The 18,981-nt window shown below is 46.1% G+C and overlaps 2 protein-coding genes across 2 annotated transcripts in view; both read right to left on the bottom strand.

Annotated features, from left to right (window-relative positions):
* LOC111951739 (zinc finger CCHC domain-containing protein 24-like) overlaps window positions 1-18,981 on the bottom strand; it is a 67,909-nt gene that overhangs the window by 8,710 nt on the left and 40,218 nt on the right. The gene's annotated exons all lie outside the window — the stretch shown is intronic.
* LOC139022961 (proteoglycan 4-like) lies at window positions 8,703-17,383 on the bottom strand. The gene is made up of 3 exons (XM_070434812.1): window positions 16,925-17,383; window positions 14,303-14,786; window positions 8,703-9,943 (listed from the first exon to the last, which is right to left on the bottom strand). The coding sequence occupies exons 1-3, from the start codon at window positions 17,381-17,383 to the stop codon at window positions 8,703-8,705; spliced, it is 2,184 nt and encodes a 727-aa protein (XP_070290913.1).

Below are 18,981 nucleotides of genomic sequence, written 5' to 3'. Positions count from 1 at the left end.
GGAGAGAGAGAGACGAGAGAGAGAGAGAGAGAGAGAGAGAGAGAGAGAGAGAGAGAGAGAGAGAGAGAGAGAGAGAGAGAGAGAGAGAGAGAGAGAGAGAGAGAGAGAGAGAAGAGGGCGGTTATACGTTGCTTGATGGCAATCTGTTTTGAATTCAAACTACTTCTTATGCACTCCACTATACTTGTTGCGGGGCACAGCTAGGAAACAGAGGAAGAATACATTGCATATGAATCCTAAATCTATATTAAAACCCTGACTCACAGACACACACACATACACACACACACACATCAATACTCTGTTGTTCCACTGAGTAGCAGAAAGCACCCTACTGAGTGAACCTATGGGCCATTTGGGCCACGTCCGAAATGGGCCCATAGGGTTCTGGTCAAAAGTAGTGCATTATGTAGGGTATAGGGTTCCATTTGGGACGCAATCAATATAGGTTGCCTCCTGACCTCTCTGTCTGGATATCCTACAGACACACAATAGGAGCCTTAATCACCACAAAACATTCCCATCTGTAGATGTGTGTGTGTGTACGTGTGTGTGTACGTGTGTGTGTGTGTGTACGTGTGTGTGTCACAGCTAGGGCCTTCTCCAATGGTGCCCATTCACCCCCAATACAAAGCCTTCAGTGTCAGTCACTGCTCCCTGACACCCACCACAGTACCAGGGCTGCTTCACTGMCTGTCTGTCTTTCTGTCTGAGAGAGAGATCACTGCCATTCATTCAGATGTGGTTAGGAGTCACTGTGAGGAGAGCAGAGAGATAAACCACTGCTCATCTCTCTGAAGGTCTGATTTCTGCAGTCATCTGACTGGTTTTATTTTTAGAGAGTAAGTGTGTAGTAAATGTGTAGTAAGCATGTAGTAAGCATGTAGCAAGCGTGTAGTAAGCATTGTAGTAGTTTCATGTGAGTAAGCGTGTAGAGTAGAGCATTGTAGCAAGCGTTGTAGGTAAGCATGTAGTAAGCATGTAGCAAGCGTGTAGTAAGCATGTAGTAAGCTATGTAGCAAGCGTTGTAGTAAGCATGTAGTAAGCATGTGTAAGCGGGTAGTAAGCGTGTAGTAAGCATGTTAGTGTGAAGTGCATGTAGTAAGTGTGTAGTAATGGTGTAGTAAGCATGTAGTAACTGCAGTGTGTGTCGTGTTATGCAGCAGGTGTGTAGGTCAGCTGTTGTAAGGTGTTTGTAGTTAACCGTGTAGTAAGCATGTAGTACGTGTGTAGTAACCTATGTAGTAAGCATATAGTAAGCATGTAGTAGACGTTGTAGTACGGCGTGTATTAAGCATTGTAGTAAGCATGTAGTAAGCGTGTTGCCAATTTAATCTTCAATATGTTGTGTGACAGAAGTCAAGAGGTTATACATTAAGACATCAAGGCATTAAAGAGATAGTTCATCCCAAATAAAAGTTGCTCTACAGTAAATCAACATCAATTTAAAGGGTGCTATCAGTGACTGCTCCTACTGACAGGACATCAGGTTGCTTTTATCACCTGACCCCTGACCTTCAACCTTGCTTTTCTCTGGTATGCTAAGCCTATACATTAACTGCCACGGCCAAGTCCAGAAAAACATCTGATGTTGTCTAGTCTTCCATCAGAGATCAATGATGTGGACTTGAAAAGCCAATCATAAATACCATATTTGACAATATATCAGTATATTTGGCTGTCAGTTAGTGCTGGGCCTGCATGAACTCTCCATATACGTGGTCTAAAGGATGTAGTCTAATCTGTTACATGAGACTTCAGCTTCACTGTGGTCTAAAAAGTGCTATTCCTATGTTAAGTGTCCTATTAGTGAAAGGATATATTGTTTGCCTATGAATGTAGAATACTGTAACAAGATCCCTGTTGATAACTTCATATTAGCCTATTATTAAATGGTAGGTTATTGAGAACACATTCTACTTAAAAAAACACAAACAATATCAAATTCCTCTCCTTTGAGAAAACACAAGCAACAGAGGAATGTGTGGTCTGTCTGAGGTGTGAACCAGAGAGAGAGAGAGAGAGAGAGAGAGAGAGAGAGGAGGAGAAAGAAGAGGAGAGAAGAGAAGAGAAGAAGGAAACGAGAGAGAGAGAGAGAGAGAGAAGAGAACGAGAGAACGAAGAGAGAGAGAGAGAGAGACGGAGAGAGAGAGAGAGAGCAGAGGAGAGACAGACAGAAGAGACAGACAGCCAGAGTGAAAAAAGGCGAGAATTAGATATTGTGTATAAAGTCTCGTTTATAACAACACATAGAGAGAAAGCTTGTGTTCCTTTCATCAGCTGATTACATAAGATAAGAGGAGGTACTGACACCTCTACCTACTGTTTATTCCCCTGTGTTAACTCCTGCCCTCTCCACTCTTTCTGTTACTATAGGCTTAGGCTTGCAAACCGAATGGCACCCTATTCCTATGGGCCTGGTTAAAAGTAGGGCACTATGGGGAATAGGTACCCTTTGGGACACATCCTAGTATAACGACTGAGAGCGGGCTTGGGATGTATACAGTACAGTATATGAAAGTTTATATCCAAATAAAAGTTATGAGGAAAATTATTATCTTGGGTTATACATAATTTCCTTTAAACATCATCAGGATGTCTTTTGGGAGAATACATTGCAGAAAGATTGAAAGGGTATATATAGCCTCTCCTCTCTCCACTACGGAGAGACTCCAGATACATGCATGGCTTGGGGCTGACGTGAGCGTGAAACTAATCAGAGCACAGAGTGAGTGAAAAGTTAGTTTGACTATTTTCAGGAAGACCAAACATATTCACATATTGGTTAAGAAAGAGGAGATACGATGTAGGAATCGCGGAAAGACTGATTGAGATAGAGCCAGACTGTTAAGCAGCGACGAGTTTACTGCCATTGTCCCGTTTGATGACATAAGAGCCCTGCCACAGACAGAAGTGGGTCAGGAGTCATGGTTACAACAACAGGAAGTGGACAGACTGACTTTTGTCTTAGCAACCAGAACAACACTGGAGGCACATGCATGCATGCACATGGACACACAGACACAGACACAGACAGAGGAAGAGTGGGATTCCTGTGCAGAGCCAACCAGCAGGAGGGAGGCAGGACCTGACTTTTATCATTCTTTTAACTTTGATTCCTTTAGGACGAAGTTGCTCTCACTGTGTGTGTTTTCTCGCTCTATCTCCCCTCAGGGTGTGTCCAAATGGCACACAAGTCCCTATAAGTGGCCCGTTGTCACGCGCCTGGCCTTAGTATTCTTTTGTTTTATTTATTATTTTAGTTAGGTCAGGGTGTGACATGGGGAGTGTATGTGTTTTTGTAGTGTCTAGGGTGGTTGTAAGGTTTAGGGTTTTATTGAGTAGTTGGGTTTATGTTTAGTATAGGTATCTAGCTGTGTCTATGGTTGTGTGTAGTTGTCTAGGGAAGTCTATGGTTGCCTGAATGGGTTCTCAATTAGAGACAGCTGGTTATTGTTGTCTCTGATTGGGCCATATTTAAGGTAACCATAGGCTTTAGCTGTTTGTGGGGTATTGTCTATGTCGATTTGTTCTATGTTGCTTGTAGGCACTAGTTCATGTTTAGCTTCACGTTCGTCTGTTTTGTTATTTTGTAAAGTGGTTTCGTTTGGTGTTCGTTCTCTTCAAATAAAAGGAAGATGACTTACTTTCCACGCGCTGCATGTTGGTCCTCACTCTCTACTATAGACGATCGTGACACCCGTAGGGTCTGGTCGAAAGTACGCACTACAGATGTAGGATCTTAACTTGATCACTCTTTTGCTGCTGAGAATATTCTAAATGTTTTAAATTATGCTTAATTTAAAAAGGCGTTCCAATGTTTGTTTATCTAACCTTAACATTTCAGTCTTGATTTGCCCTAATAAAAAATGTGTTAACCCATAAAATGTCATTAATTATAATCCACATAATAAATCAAATTTCCTGTTGCTGCAGGATCATTTTCAGCTTAGCAAATTGGCTCAAATTAAGATCCTACATCTGTATATGGGGAATAGGTGGGACAATGTTACGACCCATCCTCTGCCTGATACAAAGAAACTCTATATGGCTTCACACCACCAGAATCAAACATCTCAAACTGCCAAGAAAATATGACCGTAAGTCTGTCTTCATCTCTCGCTACAGTATTGTTGAGGAAGGCAGATTTCAATGTTTCCCTACTGTCCATATCAAACGTCTGTCCATTCAAAACGTCTGTCATATCAAAATTTAACGTTGTTCATATCAAAACGTCTGCCCATAGCAAAACTTCTATCCAGAGACATAGACATAGACAAGACAGACAGACAGACAGATTAAACAAGAGAGAGAGAGGAGATAATGAGATGTTGTGAAAGAGGGATGGCCTGCTAAGCTCACTAAACAGCTGGCAGGAATACAAGGAATGTAAACACATGATTATATTTAAGTACAGGTCAGTGAATCAGAGAGAGAGGAGTGTCTAAAGGAGAACATTGTCTGCGTCCCGAATGATCTCTCATATATGTGCACTACTTTTGACCGGTGCCATAGGTCTGGTCAAAAGTAGTGCACTATGTATGGATATGGTGCCATTTGGTTGATGGCAACCATCTATAGTTCCAGCTGTTGGAAAACATAGTAGTAATGTAGTGTCAACTATGTGATTGACAAAATCTGCTACAGGGACATACCGCAGATTTGTGTTGTTGTTGGGTTTTTTTTGCGTTGGTTCTTTTCTCTTTTCTTGGTTTTGTTGGTTTGTGGTGTATGTCGTTTTTTTAGTGTTTCTTGTTCTCTTGGTGTTGTTTGTGCCAGTGTGTTTCGTTTTTTTTTCGTGTGGTTTGTTGTTTGTGTGTGGGTTATCGTGTGGTTTTGGTATTTTGGTGACTGGGTTGTTGTTCTTTGGTTTTGGCGGGTTGTGGCCTGGTTTTTGGTTGGTGGGGCTGCTGGTCTTCTTGGTGGTTGGGGGTGTTTGTGTGTTGCGGTGTTTTGGTTTGCCGTCGTGTGGGGCCCGGGGTGCAAGTGTGCTGGGTGGTGCTTGTGTTCGTGTTTTGGTTGCGGTGTGGCTGGTCGGCTTCGTCTTGGGCCGCTGGCTGGTTTTTTTGTGTCGGTCTTTTTCCGTTGTCTCGCGCGGTCGGTGGTGTCGTGGTTTGTGTCTGTCTGACGGTTTGTCTGTTTTGTGGTTCGTCTGGGGTCGGGGTTTCTCTTACGCTGGATTAGTGTTTTAGTTTGCGCGGGCTTAGTTTGTGTTGTGGTGTGAGTGTATTGGTTTTCTGGTTGGGTTTGTTTCTTTGTGGTACTGTGGGGTGCGTCGTATGTCTTGATGCGCGTGGCAGTGCGGTGTTGTTTTCTTGGGATGATGGCCTTTCGTTGTGCTACGTCTGTCGTGGCGGTGCTTGTATGTGCCGTGCGTGGTTCTGTTTGGTGTTTTGTTTGCGGGTTGAGGAGGTATTTTGGTGGTTTAGCTGGGGGGGGGTGTTGCTTTGGTGTGGGTGGTGTTACGTTTTTTTTGTCTGCTGCTGTGTGGGTGATTGTTTTGTGGGGCTGGGTGGTTTTGGTGGTTTTTATGAGTTATATTGGTGGTTTGGTGGGTTTGTGTTTGTGGTTGGCGATGAGTTGTTTTGTGTTGTTTAGCGTTTGTTTGGGCTCTGGTTTTTGTGGTTGTTGTGTTCGTTTTGGTGTGCTGTTTGTTGCTGTGCGGGCTGTCGTTTGTGTATTGCTGCTTGTGTTGATTTGTTTTTGTCGCTGTGGATTGCTAAGTTGCTGGCAGTTTTTCTTTGTGATTGGGTTGATGATGGTGGTTCGGCGTTGCTTGGGTGTTTGGGTGGATTGGGCTGGTTGCTGTTTTGTCTTTTTCTGGATGTGGATTTGGTGGGTGGTCGGGTCAATTTCGTTCGGTGTGCTTGGTTTGCTGCTTTTGGGTGTTTTGTGTGTTTTTTTGTTTTTTGGTTTGTTCTGTTGCTGATATTAGGGGCGGGTGTGTTGGGAGTTTTATGCGTTTGTCTTTGGGTGTTGGGCAATTTTGTTGTGTGAGGTCGTTGTGTTCCCCGTTGGGTGTTTTTTTGTTTGATCTGTGGGTGGGGTGGTGGTGCTAGTCTGGGTTTGGCCGTTGTTTTTTGGGCTGTGCTTTGGTTTCTTTTTCGTCTGCTGTTTATTGCTGGTGTTCTTTTTTGCCTGCGTGGTTTCGGGTGTTTTCTGGTCTGCTTGCGTCTGTTGTGCTATTGGTTTTCCCCCGGAGGTGGGGCGGGTTATGTCGGTTGTTCTGCTGCGTGTGTTTGGGTGGCTGGGGTTGGTTTTGTGGTGTCTTCTGGTTATGTTGGTTATGCTTCGGAGTTTGCTCTTGGTTTGGTCTTTCATATTGTTGCTTTCGTTTTGTCTTTTCCGCTTGTTTCGAGCGTTTGTATTTTGCTTGGGTTTGTGTTGTTTTAGTATTATGTGTAGGTTATTGACTGTCTGCCTGGGTCTTCCGTGTTTTCGTGAGGGTGTGGTGTGGTGCGGGGGGTTTGTTTGGCCGTTTTTTCACTGGTCTTGTTGAGGGCGTTTGTGTTGTCATTTTATTAATGGGTTGCTATTGTGTCTTGAGAGCTCGGGGTGTTTGTTTTTGGCGCTGTGGTTGGTGTTTGGTTCTTTTTTGTTGTTCTTGTTTTCTCCTTTGGCTTGTTGCTGGTTCGTTTTGTTTGTCCTGTTGTTTGGTTCTGTCTGGTGTTTGTCGTTGTTTGTTTTGCAGTGGTTTTTCTTTTTTTGGTTCTCTATGGGGCATTTTGTGGTGTGTTTTGTCGTGGGGCTGCTGGTGTTGTTTTTCGTGTTTCGGTGGTGTTTTGTTGCGTGCTTATTGCGCCGTTCCGCTGGACTTTCGGTTTGGTTTACATTTTTTTGCTGTTTTTTTTTCTCTGTTTGTTGTGGTTTCGTCTTGTTTCTTGTTTTCTTTATTCTGCTTGGTGTTGTTTCGGTGTTACTACGGGTAGTAAAGGTTTTCTGGTGGATTCTGGTGTTGTTGGGGTGTTTCCTCCTGTCGGTCGGGTGTTGTGTTTGCATTTTTCGGGGGTGGTCGATTTCGGTAGTTTTAAGCCTATTGTGCTTTGTTTATCTGTCTTGGGGGTTCTTGTCTTGAGGTTTGGTTTAATGATTGTGATTTTTTGTTAGGTTGTTGGTTTTTATGTTGTGTCTGGTCCTGTTTTTTGTTGGTGTGTGTTTTGGTTTCGGTATTGTTTGGTGTGGTATTGGTTTATTTTGTTTCTTTGTTTTCATGTCTTGAGTTGGGTGTTTTATTTTGCTTTGTGTAGGTGGTTGGGTGGGTGAGAGGCGCGGGTGGTTGTGCCGACTGTGGCGGGCGTCTGGGGTGGGGGGGTTGTGGGTGGGTGGGGTTCTTGGGCTGGGTCATGTCCTTGCAGCGGTGATGCCATTGCGCTGGGCGGGGGGTGTTTGGTTGGGGTCGGTGGATTCGCGGGCGTGAGTTGGTTTTGTGTTTTGTTTTGTTTGTGGGTGCTCGTTTGGTTGTTGTTTTGTTCTGTTCTGGATGGTGTGCTTTTCTATTTTTCTGCGTGCGTGCCTTCTGTCGTTTGATGGTCTGTGGGCGTGTGGTGGTGGTCGGGTTGGTGGTTGTTTTATGGGGCTTCTGTTTAGGTGGTCAGATGGGGGTGCCGGGGGGCTGGTGGTGTGCGGGGTTTTCTTTCGCGTGGGTGAGGTCGGGGTGTCCTTGCGTGTGTGGTATGGGGTGGTCTGTGGGGTGGGGCTCGGTCGTGTGGCCGGGTTCGGAGCTGTGTGGGGTCTGGGTGGGTTTTTTGTGTCGTTTGGGGGGATTTGGTTTCGAGGTTCTCGGCGCCGCGAGGTTCGTTTTTTTTGCTTCTTGTCGTTGGTGGATTTTGTGTGTGGTTGTGCCTGTGGTTTGTCTTGGGGGTAGTTTGGTTTTTGTTTGTTGTTGATCTTTGGTCTGTTTTTTTGGTTTTTGGTGATTGTGCTTTGTTTTGAATGGTTTTTTGGGTTGGGTCTCGTTTTGGCTGGTTTGATTGGTTTTTTTGTTTGGTTTGTGGTCTTTTTTTTTTGTCTTTTTTTCGTGTTGGGTTCTTCGTTGCTGGTGGCCTGCGCGCTTTCCCTTTTTCGTTGTGGTTGTTTTGTGCTGGGCTTGGTGTTTTCGCTTGAGCTCTTTGTTGGGATTTTTTGAGGGGTGCTTTGCTCGTTGGTTGTTCGGCTTTGGGGCTACGTGGGTCTCATGTTTTGTTGTTCCGCTGGTTTGCGGTGTGGGTTGTGGTTTCGTGTGGTTGGTTTTCGCTCCGTTTTGTGTGGGTGGTGTTTTGTTGTGTGGTACAGCGGCATGGTTCGTGTGGTGGTGTTTTTTGGTGGTTGTGGGTTGTGCATTTCTTGGTGTTGTTTCGTGTCCGTGCTTTTTTATGTTGGTCTTTTGTGGGTTTTACTTTGCTGGTGGCTGGTTTTCGTTGTTTGTGTGTTTGTGTTCTGTGGGGTGCGGTGTGGTGGGTGGTTGGCTATGTTTGTCCTTTTGTAGCGTTTCTTTGCTCTTTTTTTTTTCGTCGCGTTTCTTTTTTTTTTTCTGTTTTGGTGTTGTCTATTGTTCTTTGGCGATTGTGTGCGGCGTGCTTTCGGAGGCTGTCTTCCTTCTTTGCGCACGGCCCTTTTTTTGGGCCTGCTTTGTTTGGGGATGCTTTTGGTGTTTGTGCTTTTTTTTTTTTTTTTTCGAAGTCTGGTTTTGCGGTTTGATTTTGGCTGCTTTTTCATTTTGCGGGTTAGGTTTTCCTTTGTTTTTTTTGCTTCTGGGTTTTTCTGGGTTTGCCTGTGTTTGTTTCTTCTTTCTGTCTTTTCGTTGGGTTTGTGTCGCCTGGTTCGCGTCCTTGGTTCGGGTTTTTGGGTTTTTGGGATTTTTGCTGCTCTTGTTGTGTTTCTGTTTTGTTTCGGTGGGTCGTGTCTCGCGTTTCCTTTGTGTCTGGTGTCGCTTGGGGGTTCGGTTGATTCGCGTTCTGCTGCTGTGTTTTGTCGTCGCTTTTCTGTGTTGTGGGCTTTGGTTCTGGTTTTCTTTTGGGTCTTTTAGTGTCTTTACTCTTTTTGTTGCTGCTTTGGGTTTGGGTGTTTTTGTTGGGCTCCCCTCGTTCTCTCACTCTGTTTGGGATCTGCTGCGGGTTTTGAGTGTGGTGTTCTGTGTCTTGGTGGCTTGTTTGCCTTCTCTTGGCTTTGCTGATTTGGCTCGTGGCGGCGTTGGTGTTTGTTGTTTGTCTTTGATCGTTGTCTGTTTTGCGGTTCTGCTCCTTTGTTTTGGTGTGTCGTTTGGGTCGTTGTGTGTTTGTGTTTGGGCTTGTTCTATGTTTCTTTGTCTTTGCCCGGGTTTTCCTGATTTCTTTTTGCTCCTGGTTCGTGTGTTGGCGGGTGTGGTTGCTCCTGGGTGTCGTTGGCGGTTGTGTTCTGCTTTGGGTTCTCGTTTTCTGCTTTTTGCTCTTTCTGTTTTTTGGCTGCGTTTTTGGTTTCGTGCTTTGAGGTTGGTTTTGGGGTTTGTGTGTGTCGTGCTGTTGTTTTTCTGGTTGTCCTTGGCGTTGGGTGTGTTGTTTGCGTGTGGTTGTTCTTTTCTGTGCCTTGCGGTGTCTTTGTTGCGTTTTTGTGTTCGGTCTGTCTTTTTGTTGCCTGATTTGTTCGTGGTCTGGTCGTTTTCTTGCTCGTTTGTCCCGTCCGGTCTTTGTTTGCGTGTTGGTGGGGATGTGGAGCGTTGCATTGGGTTGGGTTTTGTGGGTGGGGTTGCGTTTGCTGTGTTTGCTTATTGTCTTTGGTGTGTCTGGCTGTGGGTCCTTGTGGTGTTGTCGTGTCTGTTCGGTTTTCCTTTTTTTGGGTGCTGTGGTTTTTTGTCTTCTTTGTTTGTTACTTCTTTTTCTGGCTGCTGTTGCCGGCTTTTCTCCGTTGGGGGGGGTTTTTTTTCTTTTTTTTTCGTTCTGGTTGTGTGCGGTGGTTCTTTGGTTTTGTTTTTTCCTGGTGAGTTCGGTTGCTGTGGTTGTGTGGGCGGGATGTCTGTGTTTGTTTTTGGGCGTAGTTTGTGTTGTTCGTGCGCTTTGTTCGTCTTATTGGTGTTGTGCTTTGTTGCGTGGTCTTGCTCGCCGTGTAGGGTGTTCTTTGTCTTCTTCTCTGTTTTTGTGTGGCGGTGGGGTTGTGGTCGGCTGCGGGCGCGGGTTGATTGGTGTGGTCGTGGGGGGGCCTTCTGGTTTCTGTTTGCTGGGCTGTGTGATGGCTTTTTTTTTTTGCTTTGCCCTTTTGTGTTCGTTTTATTGTTTTCTGTTGTTTGTGTTGTTTTTTGTCTTGTTTTGTCTGCTTTTTTGTTAGTTGGTTACTTTGTGTTTGCGCCGTCTTTTTTATTCTGCCTCATCTTGTTTCTGTGTGCTCTGTGCTTGCTAGTTTTTAGGTTTTGGTTGCGGGGTGTTTGGTGGTTTTGCTTTGTGTTTGGTTGTTAGTTCGTTCTCTTTCCTGTTGTTTGCCTTGTTGGTTGTCTTGTCCTTGCTTTTGCTTTTCGCGGTCATTTTTGTTTTTGCTGTTGGTTGCGTGGTTGTTTTGTGTTTTGTTTTGTTTCTGTTGTTTTTGGTTAGTGTTTTGTTTGTCTTCTTGTTTGCCTTTTTTGTGTTTTTTTCCGTTTGTTTCTGTTTTTGTTTTCTGGTTTCGTGGTGTTGCGGGTTTTTTTTTCTGTTGTTCCCGGTGTTCTGTCCCTTCTTGTGGCTTGTTTTGTTTTTTTCTTTGGGGGGGGTTTTGTGCTTTTTGTTTCTCGTCGGTTTTTCTTTCTGTTTCTTTTCGTGCCTTGCGTTCCGTTTTGCGTGTTTACGGGGGTTTGGTGTTTGTTTTTTCGTTTTTTGGTTTGTTTTGTTTGTTTTGTTTGTTTTTCTCTGTTTTTTGTTGGTCTTTTTGCTGTTGTTCTGGTTGCTATTTGTTGTATTTCGTTTGTGGGTTATTGCCGGGGTCTATTTTGGTTTTCTTATGCTGTTGATCGTGGCGTGTTGTGGCCGTGTTGATTTGGTCTGGTTTTTGGCTCTGCGTTTCTGTGTTTTGTTTTTTTTTTGGGGGTGTCTTGTTTTTCGTGTGTTTTGTGTGTTTTGGTTCGGTTTGTTCGTTGTGGTTGGTTTTTCTTGTTTTTCGGCTTTTCTGTATTCGTTTGTGATGTGTGTTTGTTGGTGCGTTGGTCTTTGGTTCCGTGTTGTTTTTGCGTTTTCTGTGTCTGTTGTTTGTCCGTCGGTTTTTGTTCGTGTTTTCTTGGTTTGGTTTCTGCGTTTTTTGTGTCCTCCGGCTCGTTCTTTTTGGTATGCGTTTTCTTGTTGTTCGTCTTCTTTGGGGGTTGGTTTTTTTGTTGTCTTTCTGTCTGTTTTCTTTCGGTTTTTCCTTGGTCGTTGTTTTCGTTGTGCTGTGTTTTTGTTGGTGTTTGGTGCTGCGTGTTCTCTTGTCGGTTTTGGGCCCCTTAGTGGTTTTTGCTCGTTTTTTTTTGGCGTGTTTGTTGGTCGTTTTAGGTGTTGTTTTGGCTGCGTTTCGCGGCTGTTGTGGCGTTTGGGGTGTCGGTGTCGGTGGGTTTTGGTGTTGCCTGGTGGTGTGTTGTCTGTGTGTTCGTTCTCTTTTCTGTTTCTTCTTTTTCCTTTTGTTGTTTGTTTGCTTGGTTGTTCTCTTTTTTTTGTTTTCTTTTGTGTGTTGTATTTGTCTTGTTCGGTCTTTCGTTGTTTGTCTGTTGTGCTCGGCGTTTGCTTGCTTTTGTTGTGTTGTGTCTTTTTGTTGTTGGGGTTGTTTTTTTGCGTGTTGTCTTTATGTTGCTGTGGGTCTGTCGTTTGTTGGCCTTTGCTTCTTGTTGTTTATTCGCGATTTGTGTTGCGTTTGGTTGTTGCTTTTTTTCCCTGGTGTTTGTGTGTTTGTGTTCTGTTGTCTATTTTCGTCTTTTTTCTGTTGTTTGTTACGCCTCCCGTGTTGCGGGTTCTGTGCTTCGCCTTTTTTGGTGTTGTGTTATTTTCTTTTGTGTTTTTTGTTGGGCTTTTTAGGTTTATGCTTGGGGTTTTTTGGTGCTGTCTTTGTTTTCTGTGGGTGTTCGTTTCGTGGGTGTTTGTTTTGTGGTGCTGTTTTTTTGGGTGTCTGCTTGTTTTTTTTTGGTGGTTGGTGTTTTTGGGGTTCGTGTTTCGTGGTTGGCGGCGCTTTCACTGTGGTGCGTGTGGTTCTGTGTGTGGCTCTGGTGTTTCGTGGTGGGGGCGCTGGCTGGGTTGCGGGTTTTGTGTGGTTGGTGTTTGTGCGGAGTGGGCCTGGGGCGGTGGCGTGTGTTTTGTGTGGTTGGTGTCTCTGTTGGGGTCTGGTTCGCGCTCGCCGGGGGTTTTTGGCTTGCTGTTGTTCTTTCTTTGTCTGGGCTTGTGTGCTTTTGTGTGCGGCTGGCTTGGGTTGTTTCGGTGTGTGCGGGGCGTGGGGTGCTGGGTCTTTCGTGCTTCGCGGGTGGGCTGTTGGGGTTGGGGCCGTCTGTCTTGGGGGGGGTGGGGTTGTTGGCTTTTTTTTGTGGTTCCGTGTGGTTACGGTTGTTGTCTGGGCTGTTGTTCTGGTGTTTTGGGTTGTTTGTTCTGGGTTGTGTTCGTTTTTCGCGTTGGGTGTGTTCTGTTCTTGTTCTGGTGGCCTGCTTGTGTGTTGTTCTGGGTGGTGCGTTGGTTGGGTCTGAGTCGTTTTGTGTCCTCCGGCGTTCTGTTTCCCCGGGGGTGTGGCTTTTTTTTTGTTATGTGTTTTTGTTGTTTTTTGTTTTCGCTGTTTCTTGGGTTCTACTGTTGTCGGTTTGTGGGTTTTCTTTCTTGTTTTGCTCTCTGTTTCTTTTTTTCCTGTCTTCTTGTCGGGGGTCGTGCTTTTTTTCAGTTTTTCCTGTTCCTTTTGGGTGCGTTGTTATGGATTTTTTTTTGTTTGGTGTGTGGTTGTTGTTTTTTCTCGTCTTTCCTTTCTTGCTGTGTTTTGTGCCGTTTTGTTTTTTCCTGAGTGTTTCTTTGTGTTTTGTGGGTGTTGTTTTCTGCGTGCGGTTGTGCCGCGTCTGGCTTTATTGGCTTGTATCTGTTCGTGTGTGCCGCGGGGTTCGTTTTTCGCGCTGGGGTGGTTTGTTGTGTGTTGCTGGCTGGGGTCGTTTCGTGTTTGGGGTTCGTGTGTGCGTGGGGGGGTGCTTGTGTGCTGGTTGTTGCGGGTCTGGTGCGTTCCTTCTCTTGTGTTGTTGTTTTTGTCTTTTCTTTTTTTTCGCGGGTCTTTGCTGTCCTGTGTCTCGCCGCCGTGTTGCAGTTGTCTTTGTTGGTGTCTGCTCTGTGTGGGTTCGTTTTTCGACCGTTTGTTTGATTCTGGTCTTTTTCCTTCGTGTTGGTTCTTGGGTTTTTGGCGGGGTGGATGGGTTTGTTGTGTTGCGTTCTTCTGTTCTTTGGTTGTGGTGTGCTCTCGTTTTTTTCTTGCTGATGTTTGTTTTCGTGTTGGTCGCTTGTGTTTGGGGTGTCTCTTTTTTTTTTGCAGTGTCTTTGTTTTATTTTTGTTTTTTTGGTGATTGTGGTCCGGGCGGCATCTCATTTTCCCCACTCTGGGGACCTGTTTGCGTTGTTCTTGGGGGGTGTATTGTTTTGTTCTTTTTCTGCGTCTAGGCTCTTTTTTGGTGTTGGATTGGTGGTGGTGGGTTTCTCTTTTCTTGTTGGTGTGTCTTCGTTGTTTTTGGTTTGTTGGTTTTCTGGTTTGGGTTTTGTTTGCCTTGTTGTTGGTGGTTTTGTGTTTCGCTTGGTTGTGTCTGTTGTGGGATTGCTGTTTTTTGGTTTTTTGCGGTTTTGTTCGTTGTTCGTTCTTCGTCTGCGGTTTTTTGGTGTGTGGTTCTTTGTTGCTCTTTGTCTTTTTACTGCTGTGTTTCTGTGATGTTGCTGTGTTTGGTTTTCTGGTGTTGTTTCCCTTGTGGTTTGTTGCGGTGTGTGTGTGTTGTGTTTTGGGTTTGTCTGGCGGCTGGGTTCTTTCTGTTGCGTTGTTTCCTGGTTGTGGTCGCGCTCTTGCTCCGCTGGGGTGGTGGGGTGTGCTTGTGGTGTTGGCAGTGGTTGTTCTTTCTGATTGGGTGTCTGGAGTTGGTGGTCTTTGAGTTCTCGGTTGCTTTTGCCTGTTCGGTTGTGTGCGCGTTTTGTTGGGGGTTTGTTGGTCGCCCGCGTTGGGCGGTTTTGGTGTGTGTTTTTGTTCGGTGGGGTGTTTCTTTCGGGTTGCTTGCCTGGGGTTTGCCGTGTCGCCTTTTCTTTTGTCGGTCTTTTTCGTTTTGGTGGTCGTGTGGTTGCGTTCTGGTGGTGGGGCTTTGCTGTTTGCTGTTTTTTTTCCTGTGGGGGGGCCTGTGCTTTCGGTGCTCTGTTTGTTTTGTCACTTTGGTTGCTTTTTTGTTTGTGCTGCTCCGGGGTTGATTCTGCGTGGCGGTGGTGTGGATGTTTTGTCGACGTGGTTGTTCGGGTTTTGGTTGCGGCTCTTTCCGTAGGTTTCGTGCTGGCGTTCGTGCTGTCGGTCGTTCCCTGGATTCGGATTGTGCTGCTGGGCGTGGGTTTGGGGGCCCTCTGGTGTTTTCGCTTGTCTGTCGCGCTCCGGTCGCGTTCTTCGCTGTTGTTTTGGGTCGGTGTGGCGGTTGATTCGGTGGGCCGTCGGTGGTGTTGGGGTTCTTGGTTTTTGTGTTGGGGTGCTGGCGTGTTGCAGTGTGTGCTAGTTGTTGGGTGTGGGTTTGCGGTCTTCGGCGGGGCGGGTTCGGTGTATCGCGTGGGGTGTTTTCCTTTGCTCGTGTTTTGTTGCGTGCACTGTCGTCTGTCTCGGTTGGGCGAGGGGCTGGGTCTGGTGGTTTGCTGTGTTTGCTTGTGGGGTTGCTGTCAGTGGAGTTTGGGTGTCTGGGTTGGTTTGTTGCGTTGCTTCCTGTTGTGTTTTTCCGGTTTGTTCTGTGGGCGGGTGTCGTGTCTGGCGTGGTGTTCTCTGTTGTGTTTTGTTGGGCTCGGGCTTCCGGCGTCTGGTTGGCTTTCTGGGGTGGTGGGTTTTTTGTCGTTCCTGTTTCCGTTGCCTGCAGGTGGAGGGTGTATTTGGTTAGTTGTGTTGTTGGTTGTGGTTTCTGCGGTCGGTTTTTAGGTTCTGTTTGGGGCGTTCTTTTCTCTGGCTTTTGTTGGTTTTGGTGGGTTGTCTGTTTGTTTGGTGGTGCTGTTGTTTGGGTTTTTTGGCTGCCAGGTTTTTGATCTGTTGGGTGGCTTGTGTGTGGTTGTGTGGTCTGCCTGTTCTTTGGTGGTTGTTTTTTTGTTTTTTTTGTGCGGCTTCGGGTTCTTTTGTCGTTTGCTGGGGGCGGCTTTGTTGCGTCTTGTGTGTGGGTCGGTGGTGTTTTTTTTTGGTTGTGTGGGCTGCGTGTTGTTTGTCGTGGGTCATGGGTGCTTTCTGTGCGTTTTGTTCTGGCTCGTTGTTGCGTGGTCTTGCTGGTTTGTGGTTGCTGCCGTTTGTGCTGTGGTGTTGTTTTTGCGGTTCTGGTGGTTTGGTGTTTTTGCTCCGGTGTTTGTGCTTGTTTTGTGTGTGTGTTGTCTGTGGGCTGCTGTTTTTTGCTCCTTGTGCTCTGTGATCGTTGGTTTTGTCTTGTGTGGCTGTTGTCTCGTTTTTTAGTGTTGGTGGTGCTGTTGTTGGCGGTGTTGCGCTGATTTGTGCGGGATGTTTGGTGTGTTGTCCTTTTTTTTCTGCGTGAGTGGTTGGGCTGGTGGGGTTTCTGCCTGCTGTGAGGTTTCCATGGCTCTTCCGCGGCTGTTTTGTGCGTGTTTCTGGTCCCTTGCTTTTCTGGTGTGCTGGGGGTGCGTGTGTTTGTGGGCTTTTCTGCTCTTTTTGCGTTGTGCGGTCTTTGTTTGTTGTGGTGTTGGATGTTTTGGTTTTTGTTTCGGGCGTGTGTGGGTGGTGGCTCTGTCTGGTCTTGCGTTTTTTTTTGGCTGGTTTTTTCTTTTTAGTTGTTCCCTCTGTTTTTTTTCGGCTTGGGTGTTTTGGCGATGGGTCCCCCGCTGTCATCTGTGTCCGGCGGGGCGCGCTTTGTCTTGGTGCTGCCTGTTCGTGCTTGGAGTGGTCGGGGTTTGGTTCCTTGTTGGTGCTTTGGTCTTGTTGTTGTTGGTTTGTTTGCGTTGTGCTTTTGTGTTTTTTGGTTTTTTCCTGTTTTGTTGGTTTTCCCTATGGCTTGTGGTTTTTTACGTTCTTTGTCGCCTTATTGTGTGATGGGTGGCTCTTGTTGTGCTGTGTGGGGGTTGTTGGCGGCGTCTGTCTGGATTTGTTTTTTTCGTTTCTGCGCTGTTTTTGTGTGTTTTTTTGTCCTTGGTGTCTTTTTGGTTGGGTGTTTTGTTCTCGGTGTGTGGTGTTTGGGTTTTTTCTTTTTCGTTGTTCTTGTTCTTCGCTGTCTGCTCTGCGTTCCGCTTTGTTGTTTCGTGTGCGTTCTGGTGATTCTCTTTGTTTTTCTGCCTCGGTTTTTCGTGTTTTTGCGTTTCTTGGGTTTTGTGGTGATGGTCTCTTGGTTGGGGGTGGTGTTGTTTTGTCTGTGGTGGTTTGCTGTGGGTGCTTGCGCCGTCGTGGTTTGCTGTTGGCTTTTTTGTTGGTTTCTTGCTTGCTGTGTCATTGTTGTGGTTCATGTTGTTTCTGTTTTTATTTTTTGTTGCGTGGTTGCGTGTGGCTTTTTTGTTTGTTTGTTGGCTGTTTTTTCGGTGGGGCTGTTGTGTTGTCTTCTGGAGTCGTGGTTGTTCGGGTTTTCTTTGCTGTTTGTTTGTTGTTCTGTGCCGGTTCTTGTTCGTGGTTGTTCTGTTGTTTTGTTTGGTGTTATCTTGTTGTCTTTCTGGTTTTTTATAGTGTTCTTCTCGGTTGTGGTTTTTTCTGCTCGTTTCTGGTGTGGTTTGTGTTTTTTATGTATCTTTTGTTTTCCTTGTTTGCTCTCTGTGTTTGGTGTTTGTGTTTTTTTTTTGTTGGTGTTGGTGGGTCGGGTGGGTGGTTTGGTCGGACGGTGCGCTGGTGTGATGCGCGGTGGGCGGTGCTGTGGGGTGGTGGGTTTTGGGTGGCCGTTCGGGTGCCTTGTCTTCTGGTGTGGGGGGGGTTGTTGGGGGTCGTGTCTGGGGGGCGGGGTAGTGGTGTGTGTGCGTTCTCTGTGGCTTCCGTTGGTGGTCGGTGATGCTGTTTTGTGTTTCTGGCCTTCTTGTTTGGTGGTGCCCCGGTGTTTCTTGTTGTGGTGCTGTTCTTTCGCTTGCTCGTCGTGGGGATGTCGGTGGGGTGGGTCGGTTGTTTTGGGGTTGTTTGGTGGTTCGGGTGTCGGGGGCTGCTGCATGTGGGTTTTTTCGTGGGTGTGGGGGTGTGTCGTGTCTGGTTCGGTGGTTTGGGGGGGTGGGGGTGTGTGGCGCGGTTTCGGGGTGGCTGATGGGTGGGCCGCGGCTTGTCGCTGGGCGGGTTTCGGGGTCGCTGGCCTTGTTGTCATTCTGGTGTTTTTTCGTTGCTTTTTTTGTTGTCGGTTTGTGTTGTTTTGGCTTGTTGTGGCATTGCTTGTTGTGTTTATTTGCGTTCGAGGTTTTGGCTGGTTTCTGGTTTTTTGTTGGTTTGCTGGTTTTTTTTCTTTGTTTTTTCTGTTGGGTTTTCGGTTCGGTGGCTTGGCTGCCTTTCTCCTTTTTGTGTGCCGTTGGTTTGTTTGTTGGTTGGTTTTTTGCTGATGGTTTCGTATGCTTTTGGGGTGTCTTTTTGCTTTGCGTGGTTTGGGCTCGGGTGGTTTCCTTGTTTTTTTTGGTTGCGTGTTTGGCGTGTGGTGCTTGTGTTTCTTGTGTGTTGGTATCTTCTTGTGTGTGGCTTTTTGTGTGTGGTGCGGCTGGGTGGGTGGTTGCTTGTTTTGGTCGTTGGGTTTCTTTGTGGTTGTTTCCGTGTGTGGATTTTTTTTGTTGCTCTGTTGGGTGGTGTTCTCGTTTGCTTGGTTGGCTGGCTGTTTAGTCTGTTTGTGATTTTGTGTTTGGGTGGGGGTGAGGCTTGGTCGGTGGTTGCTGTTTGTCTCCTTTGTCTCTTCCTGCTTTTTTTTTTTTCTGCCTTTCTTTTTGTTCTGGTTGTGCTGGTGTTGTGTTCTGTGGATCTTCGGCATGTGTGGTGCTTTGCGATGTTTTCTTTTTTTTGTTCCGTTGTGTGTGCTCTTGGTGTTTTTGCTGTTGTTGTGTTTTTTTTTTTTTTTTGCCGTTGCGTTTTTCGGCCGCGCTTTGCTTTTGGTGTTTTCTTTTGCGGCGTTCCGTTTCTCTCCTTGTTCTTTTTGGCTTTGGGTTGCTTTTGGGTTTGCTGTGTTGTTTCCCTTTTGTTTTTCGTTGTTCTGTTGTGTGGCTTTGCTTTCGGTCCTTGGTTCTATGTGGTCTTGGGCCCTCTTTTCTGCCTGTTGTCTTAGTTCTGTTTCTGTTTTTGTTCTCTTCGTGGGATTTGCTTTGCCGTTTCATGTGCTATGTGTTTCGCTTGGTTTTCCTGATTCGGGTTTTGTCTCTGTTCTTGCTCGTGTTTCTTGTGTTGTGGCGGTTTGCGTCTGGTTTCTTTCTTTGGTTCCTTCGTCCTTTTTCCCTTCTTGTTGTTTCCGGGTTCGGGTGTCTCTTTTTGGGCCTTACCTTGTTTTTCTGTTGGGCTCGGCCTGGGTTGTGCGGGTGTGGTTCCGGTTTCGGGTTGCTTTTCTCCTTGACCTCCCGTGTGTTGGGTGCGGCTGTTGTGTCTTGTTGTTTTCTTTGTTGTCCTGTTTTGGGCCCTTCCTTCTTGCTTGGTGTGCTAGTTTGGTGCGTTGATTGTGTTTGTGTTTCTTGGGTTTTGTTCTTCTTTGCCGGGTTTTTGTGTTTTTCTGCTCTTGGGCTTGCTGCTTGGAGCGTGCTGGTGTTTGGGTTGTCTTGGGTCTGTGCTTGTATTTGTGCGTTTCGTTGTCTTATCTACCGTGCTTGCTTGTGTTTTCTGTCTGCCTTTTTTTCTCGGTTTCTGGTTTGGTGTGTTTTTGGGGTTGTGTGTTGGTGTCGTTCGTTTTTTTGGTTGTCTTTGGACGGTGGGTGTTGCTTTTGCGGCTGTGGTTGCTGT

Source organism: Salvelinus sp. IW2-2015, linkage group LG25 (genome assembly GCF_002910315.2).
Source record: "Salvelinus sp. IW2-2015 linkage group LG25, ASM291031v2, whole genome shotgun sequence".
Classification (NCBI taxonomy): Eukaryota; Metazoa; Chordata; class Actinopteri; order Salmoniformes; family Salmonidae; genus Salvelinus; species Salvelinus sp. IW2-2015.
This window is presented reverse-complemented; position numbering and strand designations above follow the sequence as displayed.